At 49.6% G+C, this 14,989-nt stretch overlaps 1 protein-coding gene across 4 annotated transcripts in view; it reads left to right on the top strand.

Annotated features, from left to right (window-relative positions):
* Nucleotides 1–7,551: 7,551 nt before the first annotated feature.
* Nucleotides 7,552–14,989, top strand: part of DNMT3B (DNA methyltransferase 3 beta) — a gene marked incomplete at its 5' end in the record, with an annotated part of 32,844 nt that continues 25,406 nt past the window's right edge. For 3 of the 4 annotated variants that reach the window (XM_081034651.1, XM_081034650.1, XM_081034649.1), the window contains one exon: nt 14,888–14,917. In XM_081034651.1, coding sequence (XP_080890777.1) covers nt 14,888–14,917 — 30 coding nt within the window. Of the gene's footprint in view, nt 7,652–14,887; nt 14,918–14,989 lie in introns of those variants that run through there. The other variant, XM_081034648.1, reaches the window with a different exon arrangement.

The following is a 14,989-nucleotide window of genomic DNA, read 5'->3' as shown; positions in this document are numbered from 1 at the left end:
GGGAACAAGACAGACAGGCGTGGTTTCTGTCTGTGTGGAGTACAGTTTATAATGTGTGTAACAAGAAAAAAAACCTCAAGAAAAAGATGTAAAGAAGGAATTCCGCAAAACTATTCAAATAGCTATAAGTGCTACAAAGAGAATGAAATAAGATAGGAGTGATGGAGACGGGAGACTGTTCAAGGAGGTGGTCAGGAAAAGCCTGTCTAGTTCTCTTTGCGGAGAGAACTGAATGGTGAGAAGCTGGCCACGCAGAGATCTGGGCAAAGAATGTCCAGGAATGGAAAGAGGTGAGGTTAGAGTGACCTGAGGAAGGGGAGAGAGTAGGAGATGTCTGGAAAGGCAGGCAAGAGCCAGCTATAGGTCTTGGGGACCATCATGTCATCATTCATTTGTCCTGCCATTTATTCAACACATATTTACTGAGCACTTACTGTGTGCTAAGACACACTGAAACCCTGCCTTCACAATCTGATGTATGGAGAGCGACACACAATAAGCAGGTAAACAAACAAATACACAAGTATAAATACCAGGTATCGGTAAGATAAATATTAGGAAGTGCTGTTTCCTAATAGTTCAGTGCCCCTTTAAGGATAGAAACAGTTGATAGCCGCTGACAAGAGTGGGACGTCTCCTGATGGTGATGCCAGAAGTCTTGGAGAACCCAGGCAGCCAGGGACCTGACTGCTTTCCCTCCTCCGCTCTCCCTTCCCCTTCGCTCCTCTCCCCTTAAGATGGCTGACAAAGGCTGGGCACGGTGGGAGGAAGGGAGGGCTAGTCCAAGGGTCCGGAGCTGGGTGGCTGACTGGCGGGGGCTCTGCAGCGCCCAGGTGACCTTGCAGCTGGAGGTGTGGGTAAAGGGGAGCCTCAGCTGCTGTGTGACTTCAGAGGGGACGCTTCCCTCTCTGAACCCCCGCATTCAGACCGTTGTGTCTGTGTTCGGGGTCGGGGCGGGGAGGGAAAGGGCCCCAGGAGGACTCTCTAGTGTCCAGGGACGTCTGCGACCTCCGCATTAGGGCGTGGTATCCCGGTGGGTGATTTAACAGGCCCAAGGGGACAAGAGGCGGCGCCTGTGGAGGAGGGGCGGAGGGGAGGCTCCGGAGTGATTTCAAATTTCCCTCGTCCCCTCCCCGCGCTCCACCCGCGCCCGGGGCCGGGCTCTGAGTGGTTGCGGAGGGGGCGCCCCCGGGCGGGGGCGGGGCGAACGCCGGGACCCGGCTACAAGGGGACTCGGCACCGCCCCCTGCCCACCCTCTACGGCTGCCCAGTCCGGCTCGCGCCGATTCCTCGCAACAGCTGCCCCCGGGCCCCGCGGCCGCAACCCGCGTGGACGCTCCAAACGCCCGGGACCGACGCCACCGGCCCACTGGCAGGCAGACGAGCGGGCGGCCGCGCCCGGCCGGCAGCGCTGGGGTTAAGCGGCCCAAGTAAACGTAGCCCGGCGATCGGCGCCGGAGATTCGCGAGCGAAGCGCCCAGCACGGCCGCCCGCCGGCCTCCCGCCAGCCTGTCCGGACCCGCGGCTCGACCGCGGAGTCGCGCCCGAGCCAGGCTCTCGGCAGGTGAGCGCCCCGTGGTCCGGGGGAGGCTCGCCCGTCCGGGGGCTCTGGGGGCTGGTGGGGGAGGGGACAGCGGCGCGTTGCCGGGACTGCAAGGAGGGGACCCTGTGCGGTGTACCTTCTGGGGAGGCGGCTCCCATCCGGCAGGAGACCAGGCGTGCTGGTCGTGGAGGAGAGGTCCCCTGACCCTACTTGGGGGAAGCCGGCAAGAAGGATAAAATGGGGCGGGGGACGGGGGCATATGTCTTGCAGGGACACGAGTGGAAGGGCTACTCCTGCTGTAGTCCAAGACCCCGAGGAGGAGAGAGAGAAGAGAGATTCCTTCCCAGGGAGGAAGACCGGGCGGCATTCCTGGGGTCTAGAGTCGACAGCTGGAGGTGTCCCTCTGGAGAGAAGGGGAGGTCTTGGGGAGGGGGTATCCTTACCTGGTTTTGGCTTGAGAGGGAGCCTCCTTGGGGAGGGAGGCGGGATGGAAGAGGGTTCAGCCACGGAGGTGGGCGTCCGTCCCTTTCGACTTGGACCTGGGGGTTTAGCTGAAAGAACTTTATTTTTTTCCTCCCAGGGATAGAAAAGAACTAGTGGGTGTGGGTGCGGGCGAGCAGGTGGGCTGGGGTTGCGTGCGCGTGTTGGAGGCTTGAGCCAGCAAGGCAGGCTCCCGGAGTCCTCGCTAGCTAGATGAGCCACCGAGGGTGAGGCGCAGTGGGGCTGCCAGGATGCCCTCGGGAGGGGCTGCCCTCTCCCAGTGCACACCTGGCCGGGAGGAGCCGGCTCGGGGGCGGCGCCTCCCTGCCCCGCCACTCTGCCTGCCCTGGGGCTCACTTTCCATTTTTCCTCTCTTCCGGGGAGAGGCTGGTCCCACTTTCCAAACTCACAAGCTGAGTCCTCAACTTTAAAAACTTACAGGTTAGCACTACCTGCTAGAAGACAAGCTTCCTTGCCCCCGTGATTGTTTGGCAAGGGAGGGTGGGTGTTGAGTTCCACTTCACAGGGCAGAAAGTGGAAGATAGCGGGCGGACTTATCAAGTTAGCAACAAGGAGCTGCTCTTGGGCCCAGCTTTTCCTGCTGGAGTCACTCACCTGTGGTAGGGAAGGGCTGCAGGAGTTCTGGGCCAAGCCCCAGACCTTTGCTTCCAAACTGCCTTTTTCTCTTACCCCCTGCGGTGGGCCATTGTGCTACCCCCATCCTTCCCTTTCCCCATCCCCCTAAGCTGAGAGGTGCATGAATTAAACAGAATTAAAGACAATATAAACTTTGAACCTCCTCCTGATTTCTCGATGCTCTGGGTTTTGTCCAACTGGTGGCAATTGTTTTTGGGAGGCAGATCCCTCCTGGGACCTTCACTTAAAGGGCCCAGGGGGCTGTCCTGCCTCTGCCCTCCAGGTGGCCTACTGTTGCTTCTTGGGTGGAGGTCATTGGAATCTCCAGGTGCAGACTTGATTTTTCCAGAGTTGAGATAATGGTACTTATTTGATAGGGATTGCATACAGTAATCCCTCAGAAAAAATTTGCTACTGTTGGCATCCTTATCTGGCACTTGGACTAAGCAGGATGCCCTTTTATGTGGATGCTGGCTCTTTGGTCTGCATTTAAATCTGTTCCAGTAAGTCCATTTTCCTTCTGTGTCTTAGTTATTACATCTGTGAAATGGGAACAATCCTAATAACCTCGGATTGTGTGAGAATGAAACCAGTTTATGCATGATTTAACCTCTAACCCTCGATGTAGGACTCAAAGGGCTCATGCTTGGCACAGCAGGTGGTAAAGGTTGACATCTGTGTTAATTAATAGTCTCTTTTTAGGGTAGCCACTAATGAGATTTGGGGATGAAGAGAGGCACCCCTGATGGCTCCTCCTTTCCTGCCTTCCTCCACCTACATACTATTCCTCTCTCAGCTATGAAAGCTTTCCCAAATCATTGTCCTCAATTTGGGAGTTCGCAGGAAGGAGAGCCTTTGTTCCTTTTTGAAAAGAGCCATAGTTTTCCTTTAAGAGTTGGGGCCATATTTACCCCCCCCCCCCCAAGCTTGTGGCCTACCTTGAATCGGTAACTTCAGAGCTAAGCAAGATCCTTTACCTTTCCCCTTTGGGGTGGAGAGGCCTGAGACAAAGGGGCCAGGGCTGGGGCTGGCTGCATCCTGCTCCTTAAAGCCATAGGCAGATCCTCCACCCCCTTGCAAATGTTGGAAGGAGTGGGGGAGAGTATCTGGGAGCTGCAGGGGGCAAAGGGGAGGGGCTAGGAGGTGGGGCTGGGGGAGGTTGCTTCCCTTTCTTCCTCCAGCCACGTGGGGCCTATGACCCAGAAGTGCCTGTGGCCCCTCATTATTGCAGGGACCTGCTTCCGATGAGGGGTTTGGGCAAGTTCTCCCATGCAAATTCTCCTACAGGGAAAACTTGCCTTGGGATTGATTCCTTTATCTCAGACCAGCTCTCCTGCCAGCTATCCTGCCTCCAGGCTCAGACACCTTTTCCAATTTCATGAGATGGTCCTTGCTAAATCTGAAACTCCTGTATCTTACCCTATGGCAAATGCCTCCCTTGTCCCCAGCCCTTAATTGGTACAGGACCTCAACTCAGGCATACCCTTGTGTTGAGCGAATTTTTTAAAAATCATGAATTTAGAGTGATTTTCAGTTTCTTGGACCAGGGCTGGCGGAGTGCAGAATTCCTTATTAGACCACCCTCTTTGTAAAGCGATGATTGGACTTGTCTCTTCTTGTGGGGGGCTGATGTTCTCACTGAGCCCCTTTTACAGCTGATGGAACTGAGATTCTGGGAGATCCAGTCACTTCTGCACCTTGGTGGTTAGTGCTTTTCAGAAGACTTTCACATCTGCCACTATCTCAGGACAGAGTTTGTCCCTCCAGCGGAGAAAATGCCCAATGCAGGTGTTCTGATGTTTCTGGTCATGGTTGGAGGAAGTGACCTGGTAAATGCAGAGGGGGCCTGCACTTCGGGCTGCTACATCCTGCTTCTTAAAGCCATAGGCAGAACCCCCCTCCATGCCTTGAGGTTCTTGTTCCCATCTGTGAAATGGGTGCAAGTATACACCTACCCAGTAGAATTGCTAGGATTAAATGGAATTTCAGTGACCTTTTAGCTTAGCAAGACTTATTTGCTCATTCACAATAAGTTAGGTGGGGTCCTACATATTATAAGAGGCGTGTTATTTGTTGGGTCATGTTATTCGTCTGAGGCAATAGACTAAAGATGCCTGAGTTTTGGAATCAAATTTGGATTTACATTCCTATTCACTCCATTTCTAAGCTGGTGACCTGAGCCTCAGTTTTTCCATCTGTAAAATAGGGATGCATTGTTGACCATTCCCCAGGGATGTTGAAGTTTAAATCAGTTGAGTTGTTATGCATCAAAAAAACATACATACTGAGGGTTCAATAAATATTGCGTGTTATGTAGCAAACACTCAAATACTGGCAAGTGGTTATGATTTATTTTGGAGAGAAATGCATCCTGGTTAGCATTCCAGAGTTTTTTTTTTTCTAGGGAATAAGCAAAGGAGGAGGACCTGTTTTGTGTAGGGAATTGGGATATTTAAAAAAATAAAAATGACATTTACTATGTTTGCTACAAATGAAAATCAAATTTACCATCTTGAGTTGCCAAGAAGAAACTAGTCATCACCTGTCATCTCACAGCCCCAAGGCAATCCATGGTTTGCTCTCATTTTGGGGCCTCTCAATTTCTTTTAGGAATGGAGAAAAATGTAGACAGGACCAAGGAGCCCTACGTGAGCGAAGGGATGAGAACCCAAGGAAAGGGCAGAGCGGTGAAGTCTTTAGAGGGCACCACTATGGTCACCTTGGGTTGGATTCACAAGCAGATGGAGGACAGTTTGGGGGAGTAGTGGGGAAGAGATTCTTTGGAATCTGCAAATGCTGGCATCTGCTGTGATTCTTTGACCAGTTTGCCTAAGTTGCCTAAATCGATGTCCGCAGAGATTTTCATACTTTCAGTGTGGTCTATGGCCTCTGCCCTCTTGCAACCCCCTGCCTGTCCACCTTCTCCCCCAACCCCCACTTCCCCACTCTGCTTTTTAGTTTTGCAACTCAGAAATCAAACTTAAATTTTCCAGACAATGGCCTTTTACAGTTTGAACTTTGTGGGAGAGCGGTAGCTATTGAAAAGATGAGCAGGAAAGTAGAAATGCTCTTCCAAAAATGAGAGTGGATGGGTGGGAGAGAGAAAAACAGTTGTCAGTGGGAATAGGTTCTTAACTAATGTATTTCCTTTTGGGGACAGGTTTGATGCTGACCAGGTATGTGGGAGGGAATGCAAGGGGAGGAGAGCCCAACTTGGGTGGGGGCTCTTATCCTAAGTTCAAGGGAATAAATTTCCTTGGATCATCACCTTCTGTTTTTTTCCTGCTCTCATTCTGTAACTCTTATTAATCAGATGTTGAGTCTCCTGGTCTTGTAGAATTTCCTTTGACCATTTTGTCCTTAATGGTCTGTTTTCTGGGTGATATTCTCAGCTTCCAATTGTATACTTGAGCTTATGTCTTTTGTGTTTTGAAGAGTTCTTTCTTGTCTTACAAATTCCATTTGTAATGGTGTCTTCCTCTTGTTTTTATCTCCCTGAGACTATTAGTTTTAGTGTTTAGTGCTCCCTCCACTATTTATTTCTGAATATAGTTGTTTTGTTTTACTGTTTTCATTTTTAATACTTAAATTTTGAACTTTTATCTCCGTATTTAAGAGGAGGGACCACAATTGTTTGTGGGACTTGAAAACTGAAGCAGTTCTTTGTGGGACAGTGACTTGAACTTGTCTTTGGGTTTCCCCAAATCAGAAGGAAATTCTCTGCTATTGGGTGTGTGTTATTCCCCAGAGCAGAGGAATATTCCAGTGCCCTGCCTGGGAGGTAGAGGCTACAAGGAAGGGGTACTGGGAAGTCTCAGTCTGTCATCAGTCCCTCCCCTCTGTCAGATTTCCTGTGTTGTAGGCTGGGTAGAGGAGGAGTGTTTGCCTCTAGAACAAGTTGAGGAAGGGGGGTACCTATTTCTTTTCCATCCATCCCTGCAGTCCCACCTTCTGAGGTTAATTGGGCCTCTTCCTAAGCAACATTTGCTTCCAGTTGTATTTGTTTCCTGTTGTAAGTGGACATGCTTGGGCCCGAACTGGGGCTAGAACCCAGGGTTCCACTGGACTCCAGCTCCTGGAGAAAGAAGGGATAATGCCTCTTGCTCCGTGTTCCCAGCAGTCAACACAGTGCTGGGTCCCTGGCATCCTGGCTTCATGACTATGGGCTGTCACTTGACTAAAGCAGCAAAAGTGGGTGTTGCTCTGCCTGAGTGTCCTGTAGCTGCAGCATTGGAACCCACAGGAGACACTGTGAGCGGAAGGAAACCATCTCACCTGGGATGTGGTGAGAAATGGAGTGTTAACTAGGCTGGATGCCTGAGCAGGCAGGTGCTGTTGGCAGAGATTTCCTGGGTTGTCCTGGGTTACACAGGAGGCTGTGTGTAACTGGATGATAGGATTTTGAAAATTCTGAGCATATGCGCATAGAGAGTGTGGGTGAAATCTTATCTTCCTGAGCTCTTGGCAAAAGGGTATCCAGTATAAGAGCAGTAATAATAACCAACCTTATTATTATTTTAGCTGTTTCCTAGCTTTGTTTCCCTACCACCCTCTCTTAACCCAACTGGCTGCTCCATGAGGGCAGGGGGCAGTCTAGCCTTTCTCTGCCTTTGATTCTCAGTGCTGAGCATGGTCCCTAAAGCCAGCAGAAACTCCTTTCTGATGAATGGGTAAGGGTGGCCTTTCCCAGTGTCTTGATCTGTCCTGGGATGTTATGTGTTGAGTTATAAGCACAGTGCAGAGTAACTGCTCAATGTTAAATATGATTGTCACCCTTACCTAAGGCCACACTAACAAGGAGTGGAATCTGGATTGAAATGCTGTTACATTTCTTTGAGACCTTTGGCTCCACCTGGCTTGGACCCACAGAACTGGCAGAATGAACAGATATGTTGGGTTAAGATGCTCTGGAGTACCTCCCTATGCCTGCTGCTTTGCTGCAGGCCTCCTGCACCACTGTTGAGATGGGCAGACCGGAAACACTACCACCAGGTAACTGGCCAGTTGTGTTTGTTTTCAATTGCGAAGTCTTTTTTTCTCCCAGGACCCATCAGCTCCAAGTCAAGTCGTTGTCCTTCAGTCTAGCTAGTTATGGAGGGCGCAGCTCACCGGCCCATGTGGGAATCGAACCCGCAACCCTGTTGTTAAGAGCTCACGCTCTAACCAACTGAGCATCTGGGAACTGAGCTCTGGGAACTGGCCAGGTTTTAAAAAACGTGGTTTATGTGCAATATTGTGGGCTTTTTAAAAAGCCAATTGCTGTATGGAATTCCCTTTATTTTAATCTCACATAGTTGCAAATATTTTTTTCTTGTGATGAGAACTTTTAAGTTCTACTCTCTTAGCAACTTTTCAAGTATGCAATACAGTTTTATTAACTATAGTCACCATGCTGTACATTACCTCACCAGGATTTATTTATCTTACAACTGGAAGTTTATACCTTTTGACCACCTTCACCCATTTCCCTCACCTCCACCTCCTAGTTTTCCTCAGTATTGTGAAAATTTTGTCGTTTTTAAAAATAACATACACAAGGACTTATTCTGATTATGGTGGAGATTATCTGTAAGTCCTCCCATATTGAAACAACTAGAAATGCTGTCTAAATTTATTTGTGTGCAGAGCTAAGCTCCACAGAAAAGAAATCTACAGGCCAGAAGAGGGAACTAGAAATAAGAAAACACAAACTCAGGGATGTTGAAGACTTTTAGGAGAAAATTGACGAAACCTTTCAATAAGGTTGACAGGCTTGCCCTAGCAGGCATGCGCACTTATTGTAAAGCTATGATGATTGAAAGGGTTGGCAAGGAATAAATAACAGGAAAAGTGAGCCCAGAAGTATCCTTTGTATATAGGGGAACTTTATAAAAGGTGGAGTTGGGACATAATAGTTATTATGGGTACCTGGCTTTCCTGGTAGGGAAAGATGAGATTTCTGCCTCATACCATATACAAATAATTTTAGGTCGACTAAAGTTGAATTGCTATTATCAAAGGAAGAAATGTTTCTTGGAGAGCAGTGTTTGAAAGTCTGCTTTCTGATTATAAAAATAACATGGACATATAGTGGTCAATTCCCCCAGAAGCTACCTTCCTGAGTGACCTGACTTTTTACAGTTAGAGAAAAAATGCTGGAGGAACGTAGCTTAATGCATATGCTACCAAATGAACAAATGGGATTGTATTCTACAGAGTTTTTCCACTTTTCATGGCTTCATCTGACAATAGTTACCTCATTCTTGTCCTCTCAGTAATATTCCCCAGTTTGGCTGCCTGTAATTTGGCCAGTCTCCTGTTGATGGTCATTTGTTGCAGCTTTTGGTATGACGAATGGGATAGCAGTGACTATCCTTGCACATACATCTTGATGAGAGCTTTGGGTTGGCTGTATTCCTAGCAGTAGAATCCCGTGTAACAGGATATGGACACTTGGCATTTTAGATCGTATTATCAGATTGCCATCTTAAGGCACTGTCTACAGACAAGTTAAGATTTAAGACATTGGTGGTAGCAACGGGTGCAGCTCACAGTGATGGGCAGAGCCAAGGCAGTAGCTTTTCAGAATGTTGGTCTCATTTCTTCTCTTACCTCCTTGGGAGAGGGCAGAAGGCTCTTTGGTTCTGGTTTTGCCAAGGGACACATGGCCACGGGAGTGGGTATGGCAGCTCCCAGAATCCTCCTCCTTATGCTGTCCCACCCATCATTCTCTGTGTTACTCTTGGCTTCGCTCTCCACTTATCCTTCCAAGGGTTTCCCGAATAAATTGTAGGGGAAGTGGGCTGGTTGCTTGCATTTTATTTATATAGGGTAGAAAGTCTGACTCTAAACTCCAGTTTAAGTTGCCATATCTGTTCAGGTCTTGATGTATGTTCCTAGCTTTTTTCCCCTGTGAATTACCTAAAAGGTATGGTATATAATTTTATCCCAGCCCATTGACAAACATCTAGGTGTGTTTTGCTATTATGAGCAGTGCTGCAAGGAACATCTTCATAGCCAACTTTCTACACTTGTCTAATTTGACCCCCTACGGGGATCAATTCTTTTGATAATTCTGACAAATATGCCAAGGCTCAGCCTTTACTGTATGAAGACAGTGAGTGGTACATGTGTCCATGACCAAGAGGCACTGAGAATTTCTCAAACGCCTTTTGAATCATTGGGGAAGAAGAGATGCTTTGCTTTGTGTGAGGCGTAGCTGGGAAGACAGCACGAGAATGTGTAATTTCCATGTCTCAGGGTTTTGCCATCTACTTGGATCCTTAGCACTACCCACCCAGGGAAGTAGGTGGAGTCACTTCATTTCACAGATGATAAAACTGGGCTTTGAGAAAAACGTGGAGGGCTTTTGCTTTCCTGTGAATCTGATCGTTTCTGGAATTTAGTGGAGATTCCTTAGGCAAAGGCAATGAACTGGCACCTTGTGCACTGCTACCAGCCTGGAGGGCAGCCCCTTTCTGGTCCCCTTGTGGCTTTTGTACATATCATCCCCATTGCCTGGGTGCCTGCCTCCCCACCTTTCCACTCAATCTGGGTGAAGTGTCCTTCCTGGGCTTAACTTTTATAACTATATTTACCACATTATTTTAAAGATGTCTCTAAGATCTGTCTCCCGGATGAGGCCTAAATCTTCATTCACTTAGTTGCTGTGTGAATCCCGGCAGGGGGTCTGCTGATCTGCTTCCTCTGAGCTTCAGTTTACTCATCTGCAAAAGGAGGCGATATCTTGGGTAGTTTTGTGTGTGTGTGTGTGTGTGTGTGTGTGTGTGTGTGTTACCAAGCAATAGCTCCATCTCAGCTGTTCTTTTGGAATCTTGGACAGCGGGAACAGCTAAGAAAGACTTGAGCTGTTCCAGGAGAGGATTCAGAAGTATAGATTTCTTTTCCACAGGCTGTGGAGAAGGCATTTTTAAATAGGGGAGATGGAAATATCTTTAAACCTCTCCCTTTTTATTTCACTGAATCTCTAAGCCCTGGGGGGCTCACAGCGGGGCAGGGATGCCCAAGTGGCCCCCCTCCACCTACTTCCCCATCATGCCCTCCACACCCCCTTCCTGCATTGTGAGCTTAATTAATGCAATTAACATTTACAAGGTGCTGTGAAATAGCTCTGGTGCCGGTGCCAGCCTAGAGGAAATGAATGACATCACTTCTCAGCTTTATGGCTGGATTCGGGGGAGTTCCTGGGCCTCCTCCCTGAGTCTAATTGGTGGTGCCACCCACCCTTCTGTCTGCCACATTGCATTTGGACACGTCTGACCTGCTTCAGTCTAGACACAAGCACCCTGCACTAATGAGTCAGGGCCTTGCAGGGAGAACCTTAAGGGTAAGCCCACCCCACGATGCTGCCTACCCCTAAATCATATATTGGACCCCAGCCTCTGGGAAAGGGTCAGAGTTTACTCCCCTCCCCCATCAGGAGGTTAGATCACCACCTTCTGTGAAACCGAACCTAGCTGATGTATCATGTCCCTTAGCCAGAAACACTCCTGTAGCCCCTGGAATGGAGGATTCATTGTTAGCACTTTATAACTCTCGTCAGCCTTGTCTTGTGCACAGCGGTTACAGGCACGTGCCCTGGACTGCCTGAGCGTGAGTCTTGGTGCTGCCACTGTTTACGTGACTTAATTCATCTGAGCCTGTTGAGAGCAGATTGATAACAGGACCTGCTTCAGGACGGGGTGGGGCTTAAGAGATGTTTGTACTGCCTTTAGCTCACAGTACAGTAGAGTGGCAAGGAGCAGTTGGAAAGCTAGTACTATGCTACTCTGGAAAAGTCCCATAGAAATGTGTCACCTCTTTCAGGGAAGTTAACCCTGCCAGTTTATCCTGGAGCACTGGAATGATCACACTGTATAGCACAGTTGACTTGTGTTGGGGGCCACGTTATCCAGGAAATGCCAATCTTTTCTTTTTTTTTTTTTAAAGATTTTATTGGGGAAGGGGAACAGGACTTTATTGGGGAACAGTGTGTAGTTCCAGGACTTTTTCCAACTCAAGTTGTCCTTTCAATCTTAGTTGTGGAGGGTGCCATTCAGCTTCAAGTTGTTGTCCTTTCAGTCTTAGTTGTGGAGGCGCAGCTCAGCTCCAGGTCCAGTTGCCGTTGCTAGTTGCAGGGGGCGCAGCCCACCATCCCTTGTGGGAGTTGAGGAATTGAACTGGCAACCTTGTGGTTGAGAGCCCACTGGCCCATGTGGGAATCGAACCGGCAGCCTTTGGAGTTAGTAACATGGAGCTCTAACCGCCTGAGCCACCGGGCCGACCCCGGAAATGCCAATCTTGAATCACTAGAAGCCAAACTGAGATATGTAGGACGAGGTGAGGAAGATTTGTATTTACCATTAAACACCAATCTCTGGTGCTAATTTCTTCCCGTTGCCAAGAGTATGGAGTTAAATTTGTGTGTCCTTATTTAACTTCTCTAAACTCACACTTCAGGTCACATTAATCAAGTATGCATTATGTTGCTTAACCTATCTATGCCTCAGTTTGCCCATCTGTAAAATAGAGATAATAGTGTGTACCATATTTAAGGATTAAATGAGTTATCACAGGTAAAGCACAGAAGAGTGCCTGGCATATAGTAGTAAACACTGAAAAAAGAATTATCTGGTTAGAGGATTTATGTATTTACTTGGGAAGGGCCAGATTGTTACTTCCTGAAGCAGAAGCCTATGAGAGAAGCCTTCCTGGCTTTTGAGATGTGGTATTTGAAGTCTGAGTAGGAAGGAGGCATGGGGTAGGGAGATGGGAGGGCTTCCAGACGGAGGGAAAAGCAGAGGTACACACCTGAAGGCTGGCTTTACTTGTCTCTGTAGAATGTGGGTGAGAAAGAGGAGCTGAGCTGGGCATCTTTTGGTCATGGGTGCGGGTTCTGGATGATTTGGCAGTAAGGCAGCCAGGATAGTCAATGTCATTGCAAACCCAGAGTGATGAAAACTACAGAGAAGGAATTCTTTTATGAAGTCACATTGAGCTTTGCAAATGGAAAGAGTATTTTACGTGCCCAACTCAGCCCAGGGCACCCAGGTAGCTGGTGACACGTAATAGTTGGTTGGCTGTCTTCCTTGAATCTTTCTCCAGGGTCCATGAGTCTGGTTCTGGGGCTAGGAGAGTTTTTCCTGAGCATTGAGATCTGGCTTGGGAAGGCGCTCTGTCCACATGTCCCTCAGGGAGGCTGGTGGCACAAGCAGGCACTGCTGAGACTCTGTGGGAAGGCCGGAGTGGTTAATCATTGTTGGTTCTTTCTGGGCTGCAGGTTCTACCTGGGACTGTCTAGTTGATTGACCCAGTTAGGGGCAGTCAGAGGGAACCCTGGATCCCCCAGATAAGAGGAAGTCATGCCCTTTCATTCAGCATCTGATGTACTGCCAGCTCCTGACTAGAAACCCCGTCTACCCCTTTTTCCTCCCCAGAGCTCCCCATGGACCTTCCTGGTGTCTTGTACCCCATGGCCCAGCCTCCCATCTCCTGCCAGGCCACCCAGGTTACTTAGTTCACTGGTTTGGCCTGGGACAAAATGCAGGAAATTAATTATTACTTTGAACTACACTCCAGCAGTTTTTCTGGGATTCTGGCGGCTTGGCCTCACAGGAACTGGACCATAGGTCAGTTCTTCCAGGTCAGGGCTTAGGAGTGAAAGGGGCTAAGAAGTAGCTCATCAAGCTGGGCCACGCACTCCTTTTCCCTGGGGCTGGTGAGATTCCTGAACAGTGTGTTGAGAGAAAATAGACTAGGAACCGGGAACCGCGCACCCCGGATCCCATGGGGTAAATACCACATTGTACTGTGTGTCAGCGTATACATTTATGACCAGGAAAGTGCTTCTTTAACTTGCATGTTAATGACCCAGGGATCTCGTGAAAATGTCTATCCTGATTTAGTAAGTCTAGGACGGTGCCTGAGATTCTTTAGTTCTAATCAGCTGCCAGGTGATTCCCAGGGTGCTGGACCTTGGGCCATATCTGGAATAGCAGAGATCCAGTTGCCCTACTCCCACCCCTGGGGGATGGAATGGGACCCCCCATGTGACATTGGAAATCCGCCTGGGGGCGCTGCAGGTCCCTTAAGACTGAGCCCCACAACGCCCCCTGGTGGACATGGCACCAGCATCACCACTGCAGCCCTGGAGCCAGATGATGCTTCTAGAAGGTACCCTGGGAGGTTAGCGTGGGTCATCTGGCACTGTGTGGTAAGTACCTAGATGATGCTTCTAGAAGGTGCCCTGAGTCATCTGGCACTGCGTGGTGAGGCCCCCAGACGTGGCGCAGAGGCCTGGAGTTTGGTAGCCATGTGCTGGGGAACCTTTTCCCAAGCAGAGTTCCAGCCGTCGGTGTGGCACCAAATAACCTCTGGAGCTGTTTGGGGGAAACTAAGAAATAGGAGTCTGGGGGGCTCACACTGTACGTAGGCTGTAATTTTGCCTTAGCCCCACCACTTAGGGAGTTTTGGTCTTGAACACTAGCCACATATGTGTGTTAGTTTTCCTTGTCTATCAGATGGTCCCACAATGACGTTAGGAATAAGTGAGAAAGGTGAAGGTTCGTGCAGCCAACAAATGTTGCGGGAAGTGGGCCAGCTTAAAGTTCACACAGCTCTTCAACCCATGGGTGAAGACCTGACCCAAGGTGGTCTTAGCTGAATAGCCCAGTGATGATGCAGTTACCAGGAGGGGCAGCAGTGGGGAGACAACGGCCTAGAGTGGGGTGAGGCTGGAGCAGATGGGGGGAGCATGCCCCTTATTAACTGCCCCAGTCCTTTGCCTCTGCTTCCTCCATCCCTTCCCTTCTTGGGAACTTGGAACTCTGAGCCCCAGCTGGTGAGGGAGGAGGGGAGTGAGCGACAATCCAGCAGGCCAATGGGCCCCTGAGGTGGGGGTGAGGCGGGGCTTGTGCTGCCATGGAGAAGAGAGAAGCTGTTCTGTGGGGGAGGAGGGGGCTGTGGGAAGAGGACCTGGAGATTGAGGGGAAGGGAGAGAGCAAACAAAGGGGTCAGGAGGGAAAATAATGCACTGGCTTCCTGAGGCCCTGCGGAGGCTGGGCAGGGAGAGGGGGCCAGGGGCAGAGGGGACCAAGGCTGGCGGCAGGCAGGCCGGGGCAGGCGGGTCCTAAATGGCATTGTTTGAAGTGGCCGGCTAATTGCATAGAGCAGCCTGAGCCTCAGACCACAGCCCAGCCCCCCTCCTCTGTCCTGGGTGCTGGCATCTGAGCCTTCAGGCCGCCTGGCCACATGGAACCAAGTCCTGAGCCTCGGAGTTTGGTGAGGGGGACAGGTTATGGGGGGCAGCCTGGGTGGGGTCCTTGGGCCAGGAGTATCACCTTGAGAATATGT

This window comes from Rhinolophus hipposideros (genome assembly GCF_964194185.1).
Source record: "Rhinolophus hipposideros genome assembly, chromosome: 22".
In the NCBI taxonomy this organism is placed as follows: domain Eukaryota; kingdom Metazoa; phylum Chordata; class Mammalia; order Chiroptera; family Rhinolophidae; genus Rhinolophus; species Rhinolophus hipposideros.
This window is presented reverse-complemented; position numbering and strand designations above follow the sequence as displayed.